This window comes from Odocoileus virginianus, chromosome 30, assembly GCF_023699985.2.
Source record: "Odocoileus virginianus isolate 20LAN1187 ecotype Illinois chromosome 30, Ovbor_1.2, whole genome shotgun sequence".
Taxonomy (NCBI): Eukaryota; Metazoa; Chordata; class Mammalia; order Artiodactyla; family Cervidae; genus Odocoileus; species Odocoileus virginianus.
In genome coordinates, this window is record NC_069703.1 from 22,120,082 (window position 1) to 22,142,573 (window position 22,492).

Sequence of the window (22,492 nt, forward strand, 5' to 3'; positions counted from 1 at the left end):
TGCCTGCCAGACCTGGGGTTGAGCCATCCATCACTAGGAAGCACTGGGACAAAGCATATTTGGTTCTTGTAGAAGATACCAAGCCAGAATGCAAGGGTAGGATATGGATGCTTTGGGCAGAGCCAGATGTTCTCTAAGAATTGACCCCTTAAAGTGAAGAAAACCAGAGCCAAACAGGGGTTTACCTTCTAAACATAAAACTTTATTTCTAGTTACGTTCCTTTGTGGGATATATTTAGGACCACATACTTAATAAAGAAGTCCTAAATATATCCTTGGGCTGATTTGGTTTCCACCCCCACCCCATAGAGTGACCCTTGTCCCCTTTCCCCATTCCAGCTTGAGGCACTTGGTGTCATGAAGAAAGCGGTAGTTGGCTGGAGAGATGGGGCATCTTAAATCCCCTGGCGTGAGTTCACAGACTGAGAGGGGCTTCTCCTTCCTCTCAGGGCCCTCCCCTTAGCAGAAGGGAAGCCCCTTGGGTACCATGTAGGCTTCCATCTCTCTCAAGACAGGATGGGGGACCCTGCCCACATTCTAGGCTGTCTTCACCCTGGTTACTTCCTGGCCACAGTGATCCTACACACCACACCATCTCCTGACTTCTGCCCTCACTTTTTGCTCTGAGAAGCCTGAGCACAAGAAGCAAGTGGTCCCACTGACTATAGAGATCTCAGAAGTACCAGAGAAGCCCCAGGCAGCTTCGGAGAACCAGATGACTGCCAGGGGGCCTGCTCTCTACCACACAAGCCCTGAGGAAGCCCTGGACAGATGCTGCTCTCAGCTGGCCTCGGTGCTTGACTTTGCTCAGTCTCCTCTTCCTCCCCACCCCTAACCCCGAAGATCATTATATAAATGCTATCAAAAGAAGGGGTTGAAGCAGGGGAGACAAACCCCCTCTACCTTCCTGTGTTGAAAGGTGCCAAGGGTTGCCAAAAAAGTACAAGATATGAGTCCAGGAGGCAGGGGACAGCTCTCTGGCTTTGTTGGGATTGAGAGAGGAAAAATTTTCCAGCTGTCATGCCCAGAAGCCCATGGCAGGAGTGGGAGGGGAAACACCAGGAAGTCCCTTCTCCTTCTCATGTTCCCTTTGAGCTACAGAACAGGCTCTTTTCACCCCACTCCAACCCCAGCTCTTAAGGCTTTGGTGCCCTGTAGTGGGGTGGAGGGAAAACACACATCTTTGGCCCAGCTCTGTCCACTAAGGGCAAGAGTTAGTCCCTAGTTCCTCCAGCCCCATCAGATACCTATACATCCAATGCGAGAGAGGCTGCCCATCCCTGGACAGAAAGAAAAATGGGCGTATTACTTGAGAAGGAAATGGGTGTAGGCCCAGACCGGGGTCACAGGGCCCAGCCCCCTAGGGAAGGGAAAGCCCCGGAAGTGCTCCTTAATCGCGACTCCCCACGAGCTGCAACACAAAGGTGAAGATGTAGACGATATCTGTGTAGATCTGCAGGGCGCCGGTGATGTACTCCTCTGGGCTGATGGTGTGCTTCCGGTTCCCTAGGACCAGCTGTGTGTCATAGGCCAGGAACTGCAGGGACAAGAAGCCACACATGAGGATTCAGGGGCTCAGTAGTCCACAGACCTGTCCTGGGAGCCTCAGGGCCATGAGGTGTGCTTAGGGAACACTTTAACAACAGCAGAAGGCATGGTCTTTGTCTTTAAGCAGTTCACAGTCCAGAAAGGGAGAGGGACACTGGAATAGTGTCATCTCTGGAATATAGCTTGCTGAGTATTCTCATAGCAAGCAATGTGAATTAAAGACAGGAATGCCCAAGAAATCAGTGGAGTCTCCAGACAGTAGGGAAAGGCAGCTGTGGCCCCACTCCCTGCCTCTCAAGCAGCCTACATTCAGCACCCACCCAGTCCCATACCTCCCACTCCCCTTCCTAGAGTGGGCAGGGTCTTACCAAAGTGAAGCAAATGGCCCCCAGAGCAGCATAGACCATGTGCAGCCAGTAAACCTGGGGAGAGAGGACAGGGATGGCATTAGAAAACTTGGCAAAGCCCAGAGTGAGGCAGACCCTCAGGACCATCTTCCCCACTGGGATTCTGGCCAAGTGGGAAGATCCATGAGAAAACTACCTCTCCCTTCCAGATCCTGGGAGAAATTAAGAATGCTAACATGTTTGGCAGAGAAAACAGAGGCCATCATCCAGTCGCTATATGAAATCAATCACAGCATCTTTTACCCAAACCAATTTCCAGTTAGTCAAGGTACAGAGGTGTCCACTCTGCTTCTGGAAGAGTGGTTGAATTATGGCTCTGGGAGGGGCAGGCCCAGCCATGCACTCCTTGAAGAGCCCCATCAACTTTACCCTTAGTTATGTCAGCAGTCACTAGACCGTGTTCCTGCAGCCCTGCCCAAGAGGGACACCCCCTAACCACCAGATGAATAGCGGAGTCAGGGAGCACCCCCAGGGCAGCCTTGTTCAACAGCCCTCCAGGGACCTGTCCACAAGGGCACGGCCAGCATGGTCACATGGGTAGGCTCCTGTCATGTTCACGCTCCTGTTATGTGCTTCCCCTTCCCACCACAAAGCTTCCTTCAGCCTAGGGCCTCACATGCTGCCCCCTGCTAATTGGAGACAAAGAGGAGATACAGTGGTCCCTAAGGTCCGTTCCAGCTGAGCCCATCTCTGCCCTCTGGATTCCTCTGCCAACCGGCCTCCAAGAGCCTGGCCTCAGCTGTCAGACAGATCACACTGCTGCTTCTCATAGGAATCCCATGATGCTGTCTGGGGCCTCAGGTGCTATGGCTCCCAGACCTGGGTCTCCAATGATACCCCAGTCCAAAGGATGGCGCTTCAGCACAGGTGCCTTGGCTAGCCAGTTGAGAGGTTCTGGAACCCAGAGCCGTCCAGAGGCCCATGGGGCCTGCTGCAGCAAGATATACAGAAATTCTGCCCTGAGCACTGGGTTCACCGACCAACTCTGCCGGGACACTCACGTATTTGAAGGCCAGCACGATGGCAGTGATAATCCCAGTCACCATCATCACTATTCCCAGGACACAGAAGAGGCCTGTGCACGAGGTAAAGTCCACCTGCCAGGAAGAGAGAGGGAGGCACGTGTCAGACGGGCCACAGCCAGCAGCCCGGCCAGCCAGGCCCTGCCTCCTCCAGGGGGCTCAATGCTGCCTCCTGGGGCACTCAGGACTGACCATGGCATTCTAAGGACAGACACAGGAAGCAGAGTTGTGGATGTGGATGTGAAGGGAAGGGGCTTTGGGTCTCTAAGGGAGACCCCTGTATAAGGATCTGGGCCCTCTCAGGCCTGCTAAGTGCCAGGCCCAGAAGGTCAGGTCTGTATAAGAGAGGGGGATGGGGTGGCCAGGGAAGGGCCGGCCCTCCAGTGCTCTCACCTTGGTCTGGAAGCAGAAGATGGTGACTGAAATGGACACCACAGCAGTAATGATCACTGCGATGATGACGGCTCTGGTGTTATACACACTGCGGGGAAGGAATTAAGAGAGGCCAGAGGCATAAGCCACGCACAAATGACTTCAAAACTAGAGCTTTCGGGAAGTACCATGCCCAGCATGCAGCCATACAGGGGCTGTCAGCCCGGGGTGCCCCACTCCCCTATAAAACACACCCCCGTGTGCCGACTGCCGCTGAACGCACCTGGAGATGGTGCCGGTCATGTAGCCCATGGCAAGAGTCTGCGGGAGGAACAGAGACCAGAGGGAGACACTTAATAGAGCCTGTGGGACGTCCCTGGTGGTTCAGTGGTTAAGACTCCAAACTTCCAAGGCAGAGGGTGCCGGTTCATTCCCTAGTCAGGGAACTAAGATCCCACATGCCCCATGGTGTGGCCAAAAATATGTATTTTTTTTAAAAAGAGGGACTTCCCTGGTGGTCTAGCAGCTGGGACTCTACTTCCAACGCAGGGGCCCAGGTTTGATCCCTGGTCAGGGAACTAGATCCCACATGCCGCAATTGAGACTTGGTGCAGCCAAATACATAAACAAACAACAAAATTAAAATCAATTTTAGAAAGAGAGGGGCACGCAGAGCCCTGGAGGCATGGTGGGGACACTACCAGAGCTGGTGGTACATGTCACCTAGTTGGAAAGTGGCAGCCACAAGGAAACTGAGGGCAGTCAGGTCAGGGAGAGAGCCAAGGCCATCTTCCCCAACAGGGTCCCATTCCTTCCCTGGGCCCAGCCCTCCCTCACCATCTCCTCCCCCCTCCCCCGGCCCTTTGACTCACAAGGAGGGTCAGCAGGATGATGTTCCATGGGAAACGGCGTCTGAAGGGAAAGAAACCATGACTTAGTAGCGTGTGGCCGGCCAGGTCTCAGAAGAAGTTCCTGGCTTGTGCACCTCGAGAACGAGGCCTGGACCTGAGAGAGGGGAGGCTGGCCTGGCCCTCGGGACCTGCTCGTGTTCTATGCAGAGACAGCAGGGGCAACAGGACACACCTGGGCTGTGGAGCCACAGAGAACTGGATTCGTTTGCAGCTCTTTGACTACTTGCGTGACTGTGAGAAAGTCCCTTGGCCTCTCTGAGCCTTGGGTTCTTCCTATTTGTTAAAGGGTTAAAATGCCCCATATCTTGCAGGGTAGCTATAAGAATAACAGCTAGATAGCTAAATAGATCCCACACACACAAGGCACTTGGGCCCAGCTGAGCAGTAGCCAGTAGGTGCCACCACCATCCTCTTCACCTTCACTGTCATCATCATCACTGCTGGTAAGTCTCCACTCAGATGCTATGAGGGGGCTTCCCAGGTGGGCCAGTGGTGAAGAACCCACCTGCCAAGGCAGGTAGACATAAGAGACTCGGGTTCGATCCCTGGGTGGGGAAGATCCCCTGGAGGAGGGCATGGCAACCCACTCCAGTATTCTTGCCTGGAGAATCCCATGGACAGAGGAGCCTGACGAGCTATAGTTCATGGGGTTGCAAAGAGTCGGACACAACTGAAGCGACATAGCACGCGTGCACCTCCTTGCCCCCGACCATCCCTTCCCATGGTCTAAGTCTCTGGGACTCACCTGGGTGCCTGGCAGCAGATAAGGGTCAGGTATGTGACCAGGAAGACAGCACTGGGGAGAAAGAGGGAAGTAGTCTCAGGCCCACTATGCCCCTCAGCACCCTCCCGGCCCAGCCTGGTGGCACTCACCAGCCTGGCAGGCTGGAGGCCCAGAAAGGCGTCTAGAAGTCTGCGGGGAAGCTGCCCAGCAGGACAGGGTCACCCTGGCCAGGGACACTGAGGCCATCAGTAACCGGAGGCCTGGCCTGGGAGGCGGGGGAGGAGCTGCTAGAGAGAGAGGCGGCCAGAGCGGGGGCCTGGCCTGGGAGGAGGCCGCAGTAGCCACAGAGAGAGGCGGCGGAGCAGGGAGAGGCAGCCGGAGTGGGGGCCTGGCCTGGGAGGAGGCCGCAGGAGCCACAGAGAGAGACAGCGGAGCTGGGGCCTGGCCTGGGGGGAGGCCACAGGGAGAGGCAGCCGGAGCGGGGGCCTGGCCTGGGAGGAGGCCGCAGGAGCCACAGAGAGAGGTGGTGGAGCGGGGGCCTGGCCTGGGAGGCCGCAGGAGCCACAGAGGCGGCAGAGCAGGGAGAGGCGGCCGGAGTGGGGGCCTGGCCTGGGAGGAGGCCGCAGGAGCCACAGAGAGAGGCAGCGGAGCTGGGGCCTGGCCTGGGGGGAGGCCACAGGGAGAGGCGGCCGGAGCGGGGGCCTGGCCTGGGAGGAGGCCGCAGGAGCCACAGAGAGAGGTGGTGGAGCGGGGGCCTGGCCTGGGAGGCCGCAGGAGCCACAGAGGCGGCAGAGCAGGGAGAGGCGGCCGGAGTGGGGGCCTGGCCTGGGAGGAGGCCGCAGGAGCCACAGAGAGAGGCAGCGGAGCTGGGGCCTGGCCTGGGGGGAGGCCACAGGGAGAGGCGGCCGGAGCGGGGCCCTGGCCTGGGAGGAGGCCGCAGGGAGAGGCGGCCAGAGCAGGGGCCTGTCTTACAGGATGCACGTGGCCGTGGCTCCCCCAGCCCTGCTCTCAGGAGACCCCGACACTGACACTCAGTGGCACACACTACACGGCCCAGCACAGCTGGCAACTGGGACACCCCTCCCTCTGAAAAGATTCTGATCCCTGCTAGTCAGCTGTCACCCCTCCTCTCCTGGCCCCCAAGCAGAGGAGGCACACACTCACTAGGATGCGTAGTAGATGCCCATGTTTGCCCTCACGAAGTCACCGACCGGCTTCCTGCAGAGCAGAGAAGACACAGGAAAGAGTCATGCCAAGGCTGTCCGCCCCCTGCCGAGGCCCTACCCGCCCCCCCATCTTCTCTAGTCACCCACAACCAAGCCCCTCTTCCTGTCCATGGGTTGAGGGCTCACCCCAGCCGTGCTCCTAGCAGGGGACCCAGAGCCCAGGACCCCAGAGCCACCTTCAGCTGTGCAGAAAGGCCCAGAGACTCACACGAAGGTGAAAACAGCGATGATGGCCACCGTGATGAGCAGCTGGATGGAGATGATGGTGTAAACCTGGAACACGAACACCGGGGACAGCACGGTCACCACCCTCTGCTCCCGGCCTTCCCCCAGGAAGCAGCCAGCCCCGAGACCAGGGAGCCCAAAAGACCTTCCCACCCTAGGTCTGCTCCCATCTTCCAGAGGTAGGGAGGGGGTTCCTTCTTCATTTTGAAGGATCTACTCTTACTTCCTTTCCATCTGAGAGCCCGCCCCAGCTGCACTGCAGCCTGCCAGAGAGGCCAGCGCAGTGAGGAGTCTGGCTCAGATTCTGAGTCTGGCTCAGATGCTGTGCGCACCTGCAGGGCTGACCCCACCCCCGCTGCTCCTGACATCTCCCCTTCTAGCCCAACACATGGCCTTCACTGACATTCACTGCCCTGCCTCGCCACACTCCTGAGTATGGCCTCTGTGCCTGCAGCGGCTCAGCCTGAACGTTGGTCAGGTATCTCTCTACCCTGAGCAGGTGCTAGGGTGAGGTGAGATGGCGGGCAGGGGCCTGCGAGTGCATGCAATCAATTCTGGCTTCAAATTGCTGCAGTCTCACAGGAGAAAGAAGTTTGCAGAGGGCAGAACACTTCAGCAGGGCTGTTCAAATTGAACCTGCCCCCCAAAGCAAGGGCAAGGAACAGAGAAGCAAAAGTGGGCGAACATAGCTTAGAGGAGCTGGTGTTCCCTCAGGAGAGTGCAGGGCTAGAGGGGACCAGAGGACCGCCATTCCTGTTGAGGCAGTCCCAGTGCAGGATGGAAAAGAATTTCCAGACACAGAGTATTGCAGAAAGGAGTGAGTTTATTAAGAACGAAGAGCACAGATAAAGTGGGCACTGCAAGCTCAGTGGGCCGACAACTCCTGACAAGCCAGGGAGAGTCGACAGTTTTCATGGATTAATAGCCAATTTTTATAGCCTCAAGACAAAAAAAATTCCTAGAAGGTTGGCGTTAGGTGACTAGTTGAGGCACTATAGGGTGTTTACTGCAGTGAGCATCTTTGCCTAATTGGGAGTCAGGAAGCTTGTTAGTAATGATCAGGGGGGCTTTTGGCAATGGGGCTCAATTAGTTTTGGAGGTGACCTTGGTTCTGGGCCCCACCTGTGGCTTGGGGCAGGACTCCACATTTGCCCCTCTTCTTAATGGGCCAAGTCACGGCCCCAGTGGCCAGATTCACCTGCCCACCAGCCCATATCTCACCTTTCGGATGAAGGTGTGTCGGACTTTCCTGTCATCCCAGTCTCCAGATCCAAAATTGTCACTCACTGCTCTCTCCCCGCCATCATAGCCAGGGCCTGGGGACAGATCACATATGACCAACAGAGGATCCAGGGCCTGTGGCCTCAATCCCCAAGCCTCTGGAACACTATCTCAACAGTCTCAGGGATCTCCAGCCAAAACTCAGGAACTCCTCTCCCCAGCCAGTTCCTCCAGGTGCCCCCCGAGCAACCTGAGTGGATACCATAGGGAGTGGTGTGTCCCTGGCTGGGAGGGGGCTGAGGTGTGAACACTCCATCAGCATGATTCCACTGAGGAGTGTGAACACCCACCGCTCCTGCTGTCAAGGGAAAACCATCTTAAAGAAGCCAGGCAGGTGTGGGTCAGAGGAGCTGGCAGGGTCAGAGCAGGGACTCGGGGATCGAAGGAAGGAAAGGGAGATGGAAACAGTGCATATGTGCAGAGCATGGAGGACAGAGTGTGCAGACAGTGGTCTCCATCAGGCAAGCACTAGGATTCTGGGAAAACAGAAACGTCAGGGCTATCTGTGCACAGGACAAAGCATCGCTGTAAACGTGACTGATGTGCTGGTATTCGCACCAGAACACGAACGGCCTGATGAGAGCTGGCTGTGCTCCCGGGTTCCAGAGGTGCTGCAGGGGCTCAAAGCCATTCCTCAAATGCCTCCCTGGGAACCGCTTTCAAAATCCGAGGCGAGCCACATAAGGAAGATCTCACCACATTCTAGTATCATTTCTGACCAGATTTACCAGCCACGACGTTTATCAAACATCCAAACAGGTTCTGGATGTTTGCAAATCAGATGTTACCTTAAAAAATGAGGATCCATCAGCACTGAGAATATTTAAAAACAAACAAAAAAAAAAACTGCTTCAGGTTCCAGTGAAAAGTGAAAAGTGTTAGTTGCTCAGTCATGTCCGACTCTTTGCGACCCAATGGACTGTAGCCTGACAGGCTCCTCTGTCCATGGCATTCTCCAGGCAAGAATACTGGAGTGGGTTGCCATTTCCTTCTTAGCGGCAGTTCCTGAAGAAGAAAGGGCCGTGGGTGGGTGGCAACTGCCTAGCAGGAAAACAGAAGTGGCCTCCTGAAGTAATTCCTTCACCAGCCACTTTCCCATCTGATGTGTAAGTTCTGGTGTGTCTTACAGACTCAGTCTTCTCGCTGAATAAAGGGGCTGGCAGGTGGCCTGGAGGTGGGGGGTGGGGGGTGGGGGGTGGCTAGGAGCTGAAGGAAAAAGCAGAGAGGTAACAGAGATGGGGAAACAGAAGGAGAGAGCCAGAGAGAAGATGAAAAAGGAGATGAAGGAAGTTAAGAAGGAAAGAAAGGAAGTGGCCTCATCAGTATTGCCTCTTCCCACCCACCCTCAGCTGCCCTGCAGGGACTTACCATAGTTCATGGCCGTCGGGTGGACTGGGGGCATAGGCTGTGGGTAGCCAGCAGGGTGACCGTAGCCAGGCTGTGGGTAGGCAGGGTACCCCCCGGGCACAACAGATGGCTGCCCGTAGCCCCCTGGGGGCAGAGAACCAGGGTACAGGGGGCTGCGGTCCTCATATGGAGGAGGGGCACTGGGATGGGACATGATAGTTCAAAGGCTGAGGGGAGACCCCAGCTGCTGAGACCTGAGGCAGAGATGAGAAAAGTAGTCATGAGTGCATAGGCCCAGCTCACTGAGCCCCAGTCCACCCTGCCTCTGCAGAGAGGACACCTTCAGTCTCTCCCTGCAGGCCACTGTTCCCACCCCACCAGCTCAGCCCCTGCCCCTCTGCCCTCACACCAGCCCCTCCTCACTGTGCAGTTTCCTGCCCTTGGAAAGCAGCAGGTGGGGATTTAGCTCAGGAGCTGGGGGGGTGGGGGGAGACCAGTCACATGGGTGGTATGAGAGCAGGGGGTTCTCTTAACTGATCACTTCCAGTGACCAGGAAGGGAGCCAGATGACCCCAGCAAAGCCACTGGCGAGTCACAGAGCCAGCCAGGACCCACTGAAGGGGGCAGCCCAGCCCCCACAGCAGCTGGCAGGAGCTCCAGGCCTGAAAGGCGGAGCTGGGGAGGAGCCAAGGCCCCAAGTGGAAGACAACAAGCCGGTCCCAGGGCTGGAGCTGCCAGGCCCAGAGGAGGAGGGCACAGGGCTGTGGAAGGTGTCAGGCTGAGTCAGGGGCCGCCAGAGAGGCCTGAGCGTGTGGGTACATGGGCTGACCCCTGGGGGCTGGGAGGCTGCACAGAAAAGCATGTTGGAGACAGGACTTTCTGGTTCCTTCAAATTACAGCCGAGGAGGAGCTTCAGGCATGTGACAGCCTGTGGCTGCCACCAGTCGCTTCAGGGCTGTGCCAGGGAGCAGAATGCCAGGGAGTTCAGGGCCCTCAAACCCCCGGGGAGGGGAAGACGCCAGGCCCTGGCGGCCCTGGGATTCCTGCCTGTTTGCTCCCAGGGTTGGCAGCTGAGAAAGGTTAAAATGCTGAGGAGTGATGCCAGAGCCAGCCAGTGCCCTCTCTGAGGCAGGAGAGCCCCACGGCTGGGGAAGGGCAGAGGAAGGAGGGGAAAGGAACCCCAGAAACATTCCAAAGAGACCCCCAGGCTGTACGGCCCCAAGTGCTCAGTTCCACTGGGGGACTCAGGCCCAGAGCAGTAAAGTGACTCCCAAGATCACAAAACTAGCACATTTAATAGTACAAGAGCCGAGTTCTTCCGGGTCCTGGGTGAAAGTGAAAGTGTTAGCTGCTTAGTCATGTCCGACTATTTGCGACCCCATGGACTGTAACCCGCCAGGCTCCTCTGTCCATGGGATTCTCCAGGCAAGTATACTGGAGTGGGTAGCCATTTCCTTCTCCAGGGGATCTTCCCGATCCGGGAATCGAACCAGGGTCTCTCACATTGCAGGCAGATTCTTTTTTTTTGCAGGCAGATTCTTTACCATCTGAGCCACCAGGGAAGTCTAGGTGTCCTCTATATTATGCTGTGTTCTTTATGCCTCTTAAGCCAGATAAATGTCCTCTGGACCTGGTGTCCCCCTCTGAGGTGACAGAGATGGGGGCTTGGGAAAAGTTGAGGAGGAGGTCCCTGGAAGGATCCGAGGTCCCTGGAAGGGTCCAAGCCCTGACAGAGTCTGGGCCCCTTCAGAGGGCCACAGCCGCCCCCTAGACCATCTCTCAAGGGCACACCTTCCTTTAGGTCCCCACAGAGAGGATACATGCCCAGGTCAAGGTCAGCAGACATCCCCAGAGGCTCTGCCAGAAGGGCAGAACAGACCCCTCTTTTTAGGGCCCCCTGCCCAGTTCAGGGAGCAGATAAAAGACTGTCCTAACTAACTCTTCTGTCTCGACTGGGATAACACAGAGGGGAAGGTGGCAGGGAGGGGTGGGGAGGAGGGCTCACATAACAGGCCAAGTCTCTAAATGAGTTCTTTTGAGGAAAGCCGTTCTCCATCTTCCCAGAACAAACGAACCAGACAGCAAGAGTGTGTCAGGTCAGAAATAAGAAGGACAGTGAGGGTGTGACAGCAAACCATGGGCCATAGTGAAGGCCCCACAGGTTGGGGTAGGGCGCTCTGAGCAAATGGAGCGGAGGGAAACAGGGAGACCCAGCACTGAGTGGTGTGAGTTCAAGAAACAGAGCGAGTAACTGTTTTTGAAAACATTTGTGGTTTATGTCAGGGTAGCATAAACAGTAACAATATGCATATCTGCTTAACAGACTTTCCTAAAAGAGGAAGGAAGAGAAACTGCACCCTCCTCCCCTAAGCAAGAGTCTCCTCCCCCTATCGCCCCCTCTCCCCAAACACCCCTTTAACTCCACCAGGAAGACAGCGCCCCATCTGCAGGAAGCGGGAAGGGCAGGCCACCCGCAGAGTAGGGTTATCTGTCATTACTGCCCCGGCCCCGATGACAACAGGCTCAACACAGCCCACGAGAAACTGGCAGGGAGGACCCTCTGGTCGGAGGCCCCAGCTGGCCGCCTGATCTTGATGTCACCATGACCTGGTCCTGTCAGCAAGTCAGGGTGCCCCTCGGTGAAGTGGGGTGAGGGGCCCAGATGATCCCTGAGTTCATGTCCAGCTCTGACGGACTCTGGGCCTGGGACTTACCTGAGGAGCCCAGTTATGTGGGGCCTGCCCTTTGCCCAACCAGCCAGCTGCCCCACCCCCTCAAGCCAAGCCAGACAAACAGGTCCCTCCCCAAACCAGCGGGTAAATCAGGGAGCGCGAGGCCCGCCTTGGATAGGCCCCCAGGACTCCAGGTTCAGGCCTGGCCCAGTGGGCCGCTGACCCGTGGAGATGCCCTCTGCCCTTCCTCGCCCCTCCCTGTGATGCTTCTGGTTTCAGAGGAACCAGACCTTCTGCAGGGAGCGCAGCAGCTCAGTTCAGTTCTCTGGGGGCTCAGCCACCAGCCCATGCTCACCAGAGACCAACACTAGCCAGTTCACCTCACTGTGTCTCAGTTTTTCCACCTGGAAAATGGATTTAACACTGTAACAGTACCTCCACAGAGCTGTTACAACAATTAAACGAGAAAATGTGTGTACAATACTTAAAATGGTACCTGAACACTACCTGTAGTTGTTATTTCATTAAATCCGTATGATACCCCAATAGGGTGGACACATTATTATCCCTATTTACAAATAAAGAAATAGAAGCTGAGAAGAATTAAGTCACTTGTCCAAGGTGACTTAGCTAGGGTGTGATAAAGGCCAGACTCAGCTCCCAAAGACTCCAGAGCTCTTAACCTCTCTGCTTTCATCCTCATCCCCCTTTCGATCCACTCGTCACTTCTCAGCTTCCCATCTCGGCCCCTCTACTGACAAAAGGGGGCTCACAGCAAGTGCACAATGAACCACTCAGCCCCTTCCATCAGCCCCATGGTTCCCAAACTCCACGAAGCCACCAGGAGAGGGTGGTCAGAGACAGAGATTCTTAAAACGTCAGCACTGAAAGGAAACTTGCTGATCTAGGGCAGGCTGACCCCTCCCTTTAGCAGCCAGTCCACCGCGGTTCGGGGCGGGGGAGGGGGGAGTATGGAGGGACCTGTCCCTGGCCACAAAGCAGGGGCCAGGACCCAGGACTACATCCCAGCTCTCTGGTGTAGAGGCCTGTGCGCAGGAGACAGGGAGAGTGTTCAGGCCAGTCAGGGGAGTGGCTAGGCACAGTCACACCCCCTGTGAGCAGGACCAGATGGGCAGGAACCTCGGGCCCCAGGGCTGCCAGCATGGGCAGCTTCTGAGCCTGCTCCCTGGCCACGGCCTGACCTACATGAGGCCCTGACCACTTCCCCATCATCAAGGCCTCAGCTAGGGATGAGGTTTGGGGCTGGCAGGTGACCAGGAGTAGGGAAAGGGGGAAGCTGTCAGAGTTTACTATCATGACTATGACTAAAGGCGGGAGCAGCAGGAGAAAGTGGAGTCCAAAGGGAAGGGGAGGAAGAAGTGGGAAAATATACAGAGATAGAGTGCAGATACTTATTGCCCACAGACTAGAAACCAGGAATCAGGTCATTGGAATTCCACTGGTAGCCCCTGGAGGGGCTAAAATGGACCTTCCAGGCGCCCCATCAGAAGCCTGAATTTTCCTAAAACACAGTAGGCATTCGGTTTCTACTGAACACACTCCCACAACAGGAAGCAAGATTGTTTTGTGGCAAGGAGCTTGAATCATTACAACATGCTTCCTCGTGATGCCTTTTATCAAGGCATTCAGGCTCCACAGCACCCTTGTCAAGTTAGAGCTAAGCCTGCTCCCCATTCTTGTGATCCCCATTCTCATGACCCATCGGGAAGGAGCCAGAACCTCTTTCTCCTACACGATCCCCAGACCCAGCCATCAGAAGTGGGAGGGCCCTAACATAGGACTTGTTGGCTATCAGGTTTTCAGAGGCAGCCTCGGGGAAGCCAGCTCCTTCCCTGGTGCTGTCTCAGTGTGGCCAGTGTGCTCCCCGCCAGCTGGGGCCCAGGTTCAGGCTCCCTGGGAGGAGGGCATCTGAAGGGTTAAGGCTCTGGAATCTGCTGAGAGGAGGCTGGATCTACTAGGTTTACAGCAGAAGGGTGTGTGCTGGAGGGAGGGGTGGAAAGGAGCAGCTGACTGGTCCAGGCAACCCGTGCTGCTCTCTGCCAGGAACGGGTGCCCAGGGCCAGAGTGGAAAGAATAGCTCAGGGTGAGTATCTCAGGAAACCCCACCCAGCAGCAAAGCCCCTGGCCCGCTGTGACCAGGTCTCTCGTGACAGCCTCCTCTCCCTTTCCCTACCCCAACACCCCCCAAGCTCTCCACTCCCCTCCAAGAAAACAGGAGGGCAGAGGAGTAAAAAGGATCCACCCAGGAGTGGCTGGGCTCACCACCAGGTCTGACGCACACAGACCAAGGGCCCAGAATCAACTTATCCTTCTGTCCGCCTGGCCTCTGGGGTCAACAGGATGAAGCCAAGAGGATCTGAAAACTGAAAACGTCAGAGCTGGAACAAACTTTAGAAATCCTCTGGTCATTTGACAGACCAGGAAATCCCAGAGCCGAGGAAGTTCCTGCCCAGGCAGTGACAGGCCCTCTTGGTCATGGGTTTGGAGCGATCATTCCCAGCCCTGCCCACTGTCCGGGAACTCAGAGAGACAGACGCCAGCGCACACACCCCGGAGGCGGAGCCACAACCAGCCGCCTCCCCCAGTTCTCCCGGCCCTCCTGGCTCAGAAACAGATAAGGCTGCCAACTCAAGACCTCCCTCCCAGCCCTGGTCTCCAACCAACCCGAAAATGAGAAGGTGGCTCTAGTCTCCCAGGAAGGGGAAGCCGTGGAAAGACCCAGGCACTCAGTACTCCCATCACCCTTCAGCATCATGAGTGGGGGTGATTTCCGAGACCCCAGTCAACCCAGAACAGCTAGGACGTCCAGATAAGGAAAGCAAGCAGCACTAACCGGGCCGGATGCAGCTTCAGAAACACAGCCCCATCCACCTCCTTCTTTGTGTTTCAGCTTCTCCTACCTTTTCAGTTCAGTTCAGTTTCAACTCCCAGATGAGGCGGGGAGAGGCAGACAGATAATTAACAACCCCTAGTGGAGAAGGGAGATATGCCCCACTCCTGCAGTGGGCAGGGAAGGAAGAGAACCACTTAGAGTAGCAAGTACTGTCTGACCACTGGGTACCAAGGACGTCTGCTCCTCACTAGGGCCCTATGAAGTGCAATCCTTATCCCCACCCTACAGATGAGAAAACTGAAATTCGAGAGAAGTTGATCCAAGGTCCTGGAGCAGGCAAACAGCAGAGAAAGGTTTGAACCCAGATCTGAAGTCTGACTTAAGGTACCATTTGCTTTTATACCTGCCTGGAGGCAAAGTCCCTGAGGCCCCCACCAGAACAAGCCAACAACACCACCTGGGCGGACTGAGGAAGTAAAGACCTTTCTCTCGTTGATACCAATTCCTTTGCCCTTGTCGAAAGTCAATCCTTGTCAGAGCCCTGGCTTACAATGCAGGGAGCCGAGTTCTTGTCCTGGTTCTGGTCCTAACTCCACTGTTAGAGTCAGGATGGGTCTTTTTACATCTCTGGATTCAGTTTCCTCATCCATAAAACAAGTGTCATGTCCAACTCTTTGAGACCCCATGGACTGTAGCCCGCCAGGCTCCTCTGTCCATGGGATTTTCCAGGCAAGAATACAGGGAGTGGGTTGCCATTCCCTTCTCCAGTGGATCTTCCTGACCCAGGGATCAAACCTGGGTCTCCTGCATTGCAGGAGGATTCTTTACCATCACCAAATGATCAAAGTCCATTCAGACTCTGAGAATGTCTGCTTTTGAATGAACAGCTAAGAGACCAGAGCAGAAACCTTCAGGGCAAAATGTCTTGCTTCCTAAAGAGTCTCTGCCAGATTCAGCCTCATCCTCATCCGGTCTGGAGGAGGCTAAGGCACAGGGTCTGACCTGGGGGTGGGAGTGGCCACAACTCCCTCTCCTACCTCTCTGGACTCTAGAAAGCTAGAATCATCCAGCCAGGTATTTCCCAGGCTGCTCTAAAGAACACGAGATGTTCTCCTCCCCAGGAGATCTCCTGCCAGGAGATGGTCATGGATGAGCTCAGAAACAGAGAATCCATATCCCCTTTTGGAAATTCATTAGACACCATGGCATAGGAAGCTTCCAAGTTCTGCAGTGAGCAAAGCTATTCAACTTTGTTTCCTTCCAACTTTCTTAAGCCTGAAACATTTTTATACAGGCACACCTAGTTGCCATCCTGTGGGCTGCTGACCAGGCCACCTCTGTTTTACAGATAGCCCTGGGAATGATTCATGTCCTAACTCATCATCTTGTTAAACCCCTGTCCTTAGCCAGCCCCTCAGAACAGCCATACTCAGTACCAGGTGTGCCCCCTCATTTGTAGGGCCAACTCAATGCCCTGATCCTCTGTGAGGGTTCTTCCTCTCTGCCACCCCCACACAGCTGCTCTGAACTCCAAAGTGGAACTCACTGCAAAGGGCTGGGGGCATCTCCAAGCAGCATAGAGCCAGGAGGCTGCCATTCCTAACATCACCTTCACATAATAGGAAAAAACACCAATTATTATATATATAAACGGGCTTCCCTGATAGCTCAGCTGGTAAAGAATCCGCCTGCAGTGCAGGAGATCTGGGTTCGGTCCCTGGGTTGGGAAGATCCTCTGGAGAAGGGAACGGCTGCCCACTACAGTATTCTGGCCTGGAGAATTCCATGGACAGAGGAGCCTGGTGGGCTACAGTCAGTGGGGTCGCAAAGAGTCAGACACAACTGAGTGACCATCACTGTCACTTTCACACATATAGGAACAAGGACTTACATATATATATTGGTCATCCTCCTCCATGACCAGTATACTGACTATCCTCCAGGTACCCAGCACTGTGGCCTGTGGACTTCTGGGTATGATCTCTACTTAAAATAAGACCCAGGTTTGGGCCCAGATCCCCAGAATCTTAGGGGTGGAAGAGTCCATCAAGGCCTTCCCTTCCTCTGCATTCCCAACAGAATACTCCAGAAAGCCCACATGAGGATGAGCCATATGGTTAGCAGAGACCTTCTCTCCCAGTTGCTATACGAGTTTCTACTCCCGGTGTGGCTCTCTAAAGACACACAATATGAGTCCCTTCCCTGGGGCTTCTGCTCTTTCTGAAGGGTCCAGGGTGACAAGTTTGGGGGATGTAAGTGCTGTTTAGCCGAGCCATTCCCATGGGAGGAGGCTGAGCTGAGGTGGCTATTACCCCAGCTCATGACGTGATGTTCTCCCCACACTGGAGGTGTACCCCATCATTACCTCTCTGACGTGCCCACTTTTACAGGTGAGGCCCTGAGCTCAGGGCACAAGAAGAGAGGAAGTCAGGGCCCCTGACCCCGTGTGTGGTCCCACCACTTTTTAAGTTATAAACCGGGTCTCTGGGGCCTCGTGGAGAGACAGAGCAGGCAGGTGAGGAGGAAGTATGGCTGCCCCCTTGCCCCACACAAAGCAGCTCCAAGGGCTCCTGGCTCCTCCTGCCACCACTGGCCAAGCCAAAGGCGCTAGCTTTGAAACCAAAGCTCACCAGTGAGATGAATATTTCAGAGCCCCAGAGAACTGGACACCCGAGGGACCTTCCATGACATCTGGCTCTGACCCTAGTTCCCAGGCCTACCCCCACCTCCCCCTATCCCATGACCAGGTTCCTCGGGGCAATCCCAACCCCAGAGGCCACTATGGAGTCAGAGGGGATGGTGACCCCGGGGGAAGACAACAGCTAGAGCAAAACCCACAAGATCAGGGCCGAGCCTCCGAACAGCCTGCCTCCACTTCCCTCCTGCTGTCTCCACGGTTCTCCCGGCTCCCATTTTCCTGCTTGGTTTATACTCCCACCCAAAGAGGCCACAAGAAAGAGTACTTCCCAGTAGTTTTCAGAACCCAGCCTGAGGGAAGTGGCTAGACCAGTGTAGGGGAGAGGGGACTGAGGCAAAGGCCTGGCTGGTGACAGAGGTGACAAGTTCCCCACACCAAGGATGTGAGTTGCTCGGGGCTTCCCACCCGCTCTCTCCCTCACTCAAATACTCGGTCACCTGTCTACACCCAAGCTGGCACCAGGGCGTCAGAGGCGGCCGAGGCCAGGCCCGGGCCGCCTCCCTTCCCCCTCCCACCAGCTGAAGGCCCCTGACACCCTTTATCCCACGCACAGCTGGCCACCCTGGGGCTGGCCCTGTGGACACGCCCGGCGACGGATCCGCGATAGGAAGCAGGGACCCGGGACACCCTCAGATCCGGGGCTGATCGCCCGCGCCCACAACCCCGCGGCTGGGCTCCCAAAGCTAAACAGGCGCCACTCGCCCGCCCGGGGCGCGCTGAGAAAGAGGAACTCAAAAATGAGGACGACAGAGCCCCATTCCGGCCCGCCACGCACTCCAAGAAAGTTTGGGGCTCCGCCTAGTCCCGGTCCGGTCCCCGCCGGCCTGCGGTCCCGCACGCCTTCCGGCCCCGGGGCCCCTGGCTTGCCTGGCGCTCCGGACGGTGCGTCGCCGGCCTCCTGGTGTCGCGAATCCTGCACTGCCCGCGCCGGCCTGGGCAGGGCTGGGTCTCCGCGCCCCGCCCCGTCTCGCGGGCCCCCGCGACGCGCTGGGGTCCGCCCCGGTCCCGCCCGCATCCGCCTGTTGCCTCTCCTCCCAAGTCCGCCAGGACTTACCAAGATTTTCCGATTTTAAAGCTGTACGTGGTCATTGTTGGAAACTCAAAATACAAAACTACAGGGAGAGATCACGTCCTTCCACTCCTCCCGACTCCCAGCGGCCAGCGCTTGCTGGTGATGCTTCTTTGCCTATGTATCTACATATTTTACTTGTTTTTTTGCGCGGTGTTTTGCATCAGTTTCCTACTTTAAAGGACATTTTAAAAATGCTGTTTCCCATTTTTCTCATTATTAGACAAAAACCAATGATGATCATCTTTAACAATTATATGCTTTTAAGCCAGATGCACTTTTCCAGTTTAAAACTTAAAATTTGCAAATGTAAAAAGAAAGTGAAAGTGTTAGTCGCGCAGTCGTTTCCGACTCTTTTCGACCCCATGGACTGTAACCCACCAGGCTTCTCTGTCCGTGGAATTCTCCAGGCAAGAATACTGGAGTGGGTAGCCATTCCCTTCTCCAGGGGATCTTCCTGACCTAGGGATTGAACCCAGGTCTCCCTTATTGCAGGCAGATTCTTTACAAGGAATGTAGCGATAGATGGAACTTAGAATTCCCTGAGAATAAGACATTTCCTGCCTGAAGTTACTTCGACCAGCAAAGTAGGTGTTTTAGAGTCAGAGATCCTGTAGAGAACTAAGTCAGTGCAGAACATTGGGTTTGAGGCTTTCCACCAGTAGCCTGAACCCTCGCAGCCACTAATGGTAGAATGTGCTAGTCTTCCATTTTAGAGACAAGGAAATAGGTTCTGGGAAGTTTTGTAACAATAGCAGAGATTACATAGTTCCAAAGTCCATGTTTTTGCCTTTTTTTTTTTTTTCCCAATTAGGCCAAGACTGCTGGTAGAATGACTTTATTTAAGGTGCTTATCTCAAGCTGGTAGCTGCAGGTTCACACTGCCACTGAATGTCATTCAGAGCATGTTGACACAGTTCCTTTCTGAATGGGGGTGGGATGACTTGACAAAACACAGAACACAGTTAGACAGTCCAGACAACCTGAGCACCTCCTGATTCCAAACCCAACAGGAAGCACTTTATGATCTCCAGGGCCTGTCCCCCTCTTTCACAGAGTGAGGCTTAAGAAACAAGAGCCCAAGGACTTATCTAGAAGTTCATCTGCATACTAAGCATTAGTGAAAGCAATGTTTCTATTACTAGAAAGCATAATAAGCAAGGTTACCACTTGGACTGTATTTTAGACCAATTGAAGATGGTCTTTTTTTTTTTAAGATGTTTTTAAAATCACCCCCTCCACACACACACTATGTGTGTTTATTTTTATATAACTTAAATAGAAGGTTATTTAGGATGGTAGACATTATGGAGGGCTAACTCCCCCAGCCACCTTCAGTGTAAGTTCCATGTGAGATCAAAGAACTCACCTGAGGAAAGTGAAAGTGTTAGTTGCTCAGTCTTGTCCAACTCTTTGCCACCCCATGGACTGTAACCTACCAGACTGCTCTGTTCATGGGATTCTCCAGGTAAGACTGCTGGAGTGGGTAGCCATTCCCTTCTCCAAGGAATCTTCCTGACCCAGGGATCAAACCCAGGTCTGCCACATTATGGGCAGATCCTTTACCATCTGAGCCACAAGGGAAGCCCTCGACATAAGGATAGGGCTTCCCTGATGCCTCAGTGGTAAAGAATCCATCCACCTGCCAGTGCAGGAGACACTGGTTCAATCCCTGGTCCAGGAAGATTCCACGTGCCTCAGAGCAACTAAGTCCATACATCGTAACCGCTGAGCCTGTGCTCTTGAGCCCGGGAGCTGCAACTACTGAAATCATGAGGAAGTCCTCTCCCAAAGCATGGGCACAGGAACAAGGATGCACTAGGGAAAGGACAGTTTGGGGCAGTATGAGTTTTCCCCTGTATCACAGAGTCCTTGTGAGCTGCAAAACCCTGCAGCATGTGGCTGGGTCTCCTGACATTGTTTCATGCTCTCTGCACTTGGCCCCTTTTGCCAGAAAGTACCCTTCACTTTCTGAAACTGCCTGAATTATTTCAAGGGAGTTCATTTTCCATCTAGCAATCACATTTGCCCCCTGAAAAAGTGGACAGTGGGGATGCACACAGACAAGCCCCACACAAGCCTTACTGAAGGTTCTTTATCCTGTTGACTAAAAATGATGCACAAGGTGAGAGTGGCAAGTTAAGTTTTATTTGGTGCAAAATGAGGACTGCTGCCTGGAAGAGAGCACCTCAGATAGCTCAGATAGACTGTTCCAAAGAGGCAGCATGGAGCTTAGTTGCTCAGTCGTGTCCACCTCTTTGCAACTCCATGGACTGGCCCACCAGGCTCCTCTGTCCATGGGATTGTCCAGGTAAGAATGCTGGAGTAGGTCACTATGCCCTTCTCCAGGGGATCTTCCCAACCCAGGGATTGAACCTGTGTCTCCTGCTTGGCAGGCAGATTCTTTACCACTGAACCACCTGGGAAGCCCAGCAAATTCTCTTGGCAGGTGCCAATTTGTAGTTGACAGTCCTAAGCCCATTTATTTATTGTTGGCTGTGCTGGGTCTCCGTTGCTACGAGGGCTTTCTCTATTGCAGCAGCTTCTCTTGTGAAGCACAGGCTCCAGGGCGTACAGCTCAATAGTTACTGTGCACAGGCTTAGTTGCCTCGAGGCATATGGGGGGATCTTTCTGTAACAGGAATGGGATCCATGTACCCCACATTGGCAGGTGGATTCCTAACCACTGGACCACCAGGCTTCCCAAGTGGTGCAATAGTAAAGAGTCTGCTTGCCAGTGCAGGAGACTCCAGAGACTCTGGATTGATCCCTGGATCAGGAAGATCCCCTGGAGTAGGAAATGGTAACCCACTCCAGTATTTTTTTAATTTTCTATTTATTTTATTATTATTTTTTTGGCTGCACTGGGTCTTTGTTGCGGTGCCTGGGCTTTCTCTACTTGCAGCAAGTGTGAGCAGGGGCCACTGTTTGTTGTGGTGCGTAGACATCTGACTGTGGTGGCTTCTCTCGTTGCAGAGCACAGGCTCTAGGCGCGAGGGTTCAGTACTCCGGGAGAAGGAACTTAGTTTTCTGGGGCATGTGGAATCTTCCCAGTCCAAGAATCAAACCCATGTCCCCTACACTGGCAGGCAGATTCTTACCCACTCTGCCACCAGGGAAGCCCCACTCCAGCATTCTTGCCTGGAAAATCCCATGGACAAAAGAAAGAAAGAAAGAAAATTCCATGGACAGAGGAACTTGACAGGCTACAGTCTATGGGGTCACAAAGAGTCGAACACAACTGAGCGACTGAGCATGCACCCATGCACAGACCATCAGGGAAGACCCTCCTGAGCCTATTTTCTGATCCTGAAATCAAGATTATGTGAACTGAAAGAAAAAACACACAATGTTAAAGTTGTGAGTTAAGTTTTATTTAGGGTACCTTACTGAGGACCATAGACTCTCAGATAGCTCTGAGGAACTGCTTCCAAAGAGATAAGGGAGGAGTCAGAATATTCAGGATCTTTTTTTTGGGGGGGGGGGCTGGGAAAAAACCTGTGTTTAAACAGAAAAAGATAACTGTTAGTGACTTAAGTGCTTAATGGGATGATGCAAGAATCTGGGGTCATTAAAATTCTTCCTTAGATAGGTATCTTAACTATCTAGGGACTCTAGTATCCAAAGCAGAGAATGCAACATTGTGGTTGGTTTTTTTTTCCCTTCATCCCCCCTCAGGGTACACTGTTGGTGGGTGACTCCAGTGACCAGTGCCTTGATCCTGTAGAACCAGAATGGCAGGCATCATTTTTTTCTTTATAATTGTAATTCTAAAAGAACATCTGCAGAACAAGGCCCAGGATGACCATTCACAATAAGTACTCAATAAGTGACTTCTCCTCTGGACCCTATCTTATGCCTGGATAAAAGAGATAAAAGGCCTTTATCTGTAAGACCCTTAGCAGATTATTAATTAAGCCCCTACTCTTTGAGAGTAACCATCTTGTTGAAGTCTGGATGCCAGTTTCTTTTGTAGAATCAGAGAGAAAGAAGCAATGAGGAACTAAAATCCAAAGGCAGAAAAGAGAGGGAGTGGCAGTGGGGAAATAAAGTGAAAGGGTCTTCAGTTTGTGTCCAACTCAGTAATGTCCAACTCTTTGCAACTCCACGGACTGCAGCATGCCAGGCTTCCCTAT

General features: G+C 54.2%; 2 protein-coding genes across 4 annotated transcripts in view; one reads left to right on the plus strand and one right to left on the minus strand.

Moving 5' to 3' along the window:
* Nucleotides 1–22,492, plus strand: part of PNKD (PNKD metallo-beta-lactamase domain containing) — a 69,155-nt gene that overhangs the window by 3,031 nt on the left and 43,632 nt on the right. The window lies entirely within an intron of this gene.
* TMBIM1 (transmembrane BAX inhibitor motif containing 1) lies at nt 181–18,242 on the minus strand. 3 transcript variants are annotated; one of them, XM_020868905.2, is made up of 12 exons: nt 18,155–18,242; nt 9,085–9,317; nt 7,657–7,751; nt 6,419–6,483; nt 6,149–6,202; nt 5,006–5,056; nt 4,222–4,261; nt 3,633–3,670; nt 3,371–3,458; nt 2,957–3,052; nt 1,917–1,970; nt 181–1,537 (listed from the first exon to the last, which is right to left on the minus strand). In XM_020868905.2, the coding sequence occupies exons 2-12, from the start codon at nt 9,275–9,277 to the stop codon at nt 1,391–1,393; spliced, it is 921 nt and encodes a 306-aa protein (XP_020724564.1). In that variant the 5' UTR covers nt 9,278–9,317; nt 18,155–18,242; the 3' UTR covers nt 181–1,390. The 3 variants fall into 3 exon arrangements, with proteins under 3 accessions (XP_020724564.1, XP_020724566.1, XP_020724565.1); XM_020868907.2 differs by lacking the exon at nt 18,155–18,242 and adding an exon at nt 18,063–18,086; XM_020868906.2 differs by lacking the exon at nt 18,155–18,242 and adding an exon at nt 14,019–14,221.

Excerpts from the sequence above, each read along its gene's own strand:
- TMBIM1 (XM_020868905.2), bottom strand. The coding sequence starts at position 9,277 with ATGTCCCATCCCAGTGCCCCTCCTCCATATGAGGACCGCAGCCCCCTG. Across the intron at positions 3,671-4,221 it reads TCATCCTGCTGACCCTCCTT|ACTCTTGCCATGGGCTACAT; the intron begins GTGAGTCAAAGG and ends TTCCTCCCGCAG. Across the intron at positions 3,459-3,632 it reads ATGACCGGCACCATCTCCAG|TGTGTATAACACCAGAGCCG; the intron begins GTGCGTTCAGCG and ends CCTTCCCCGCAG.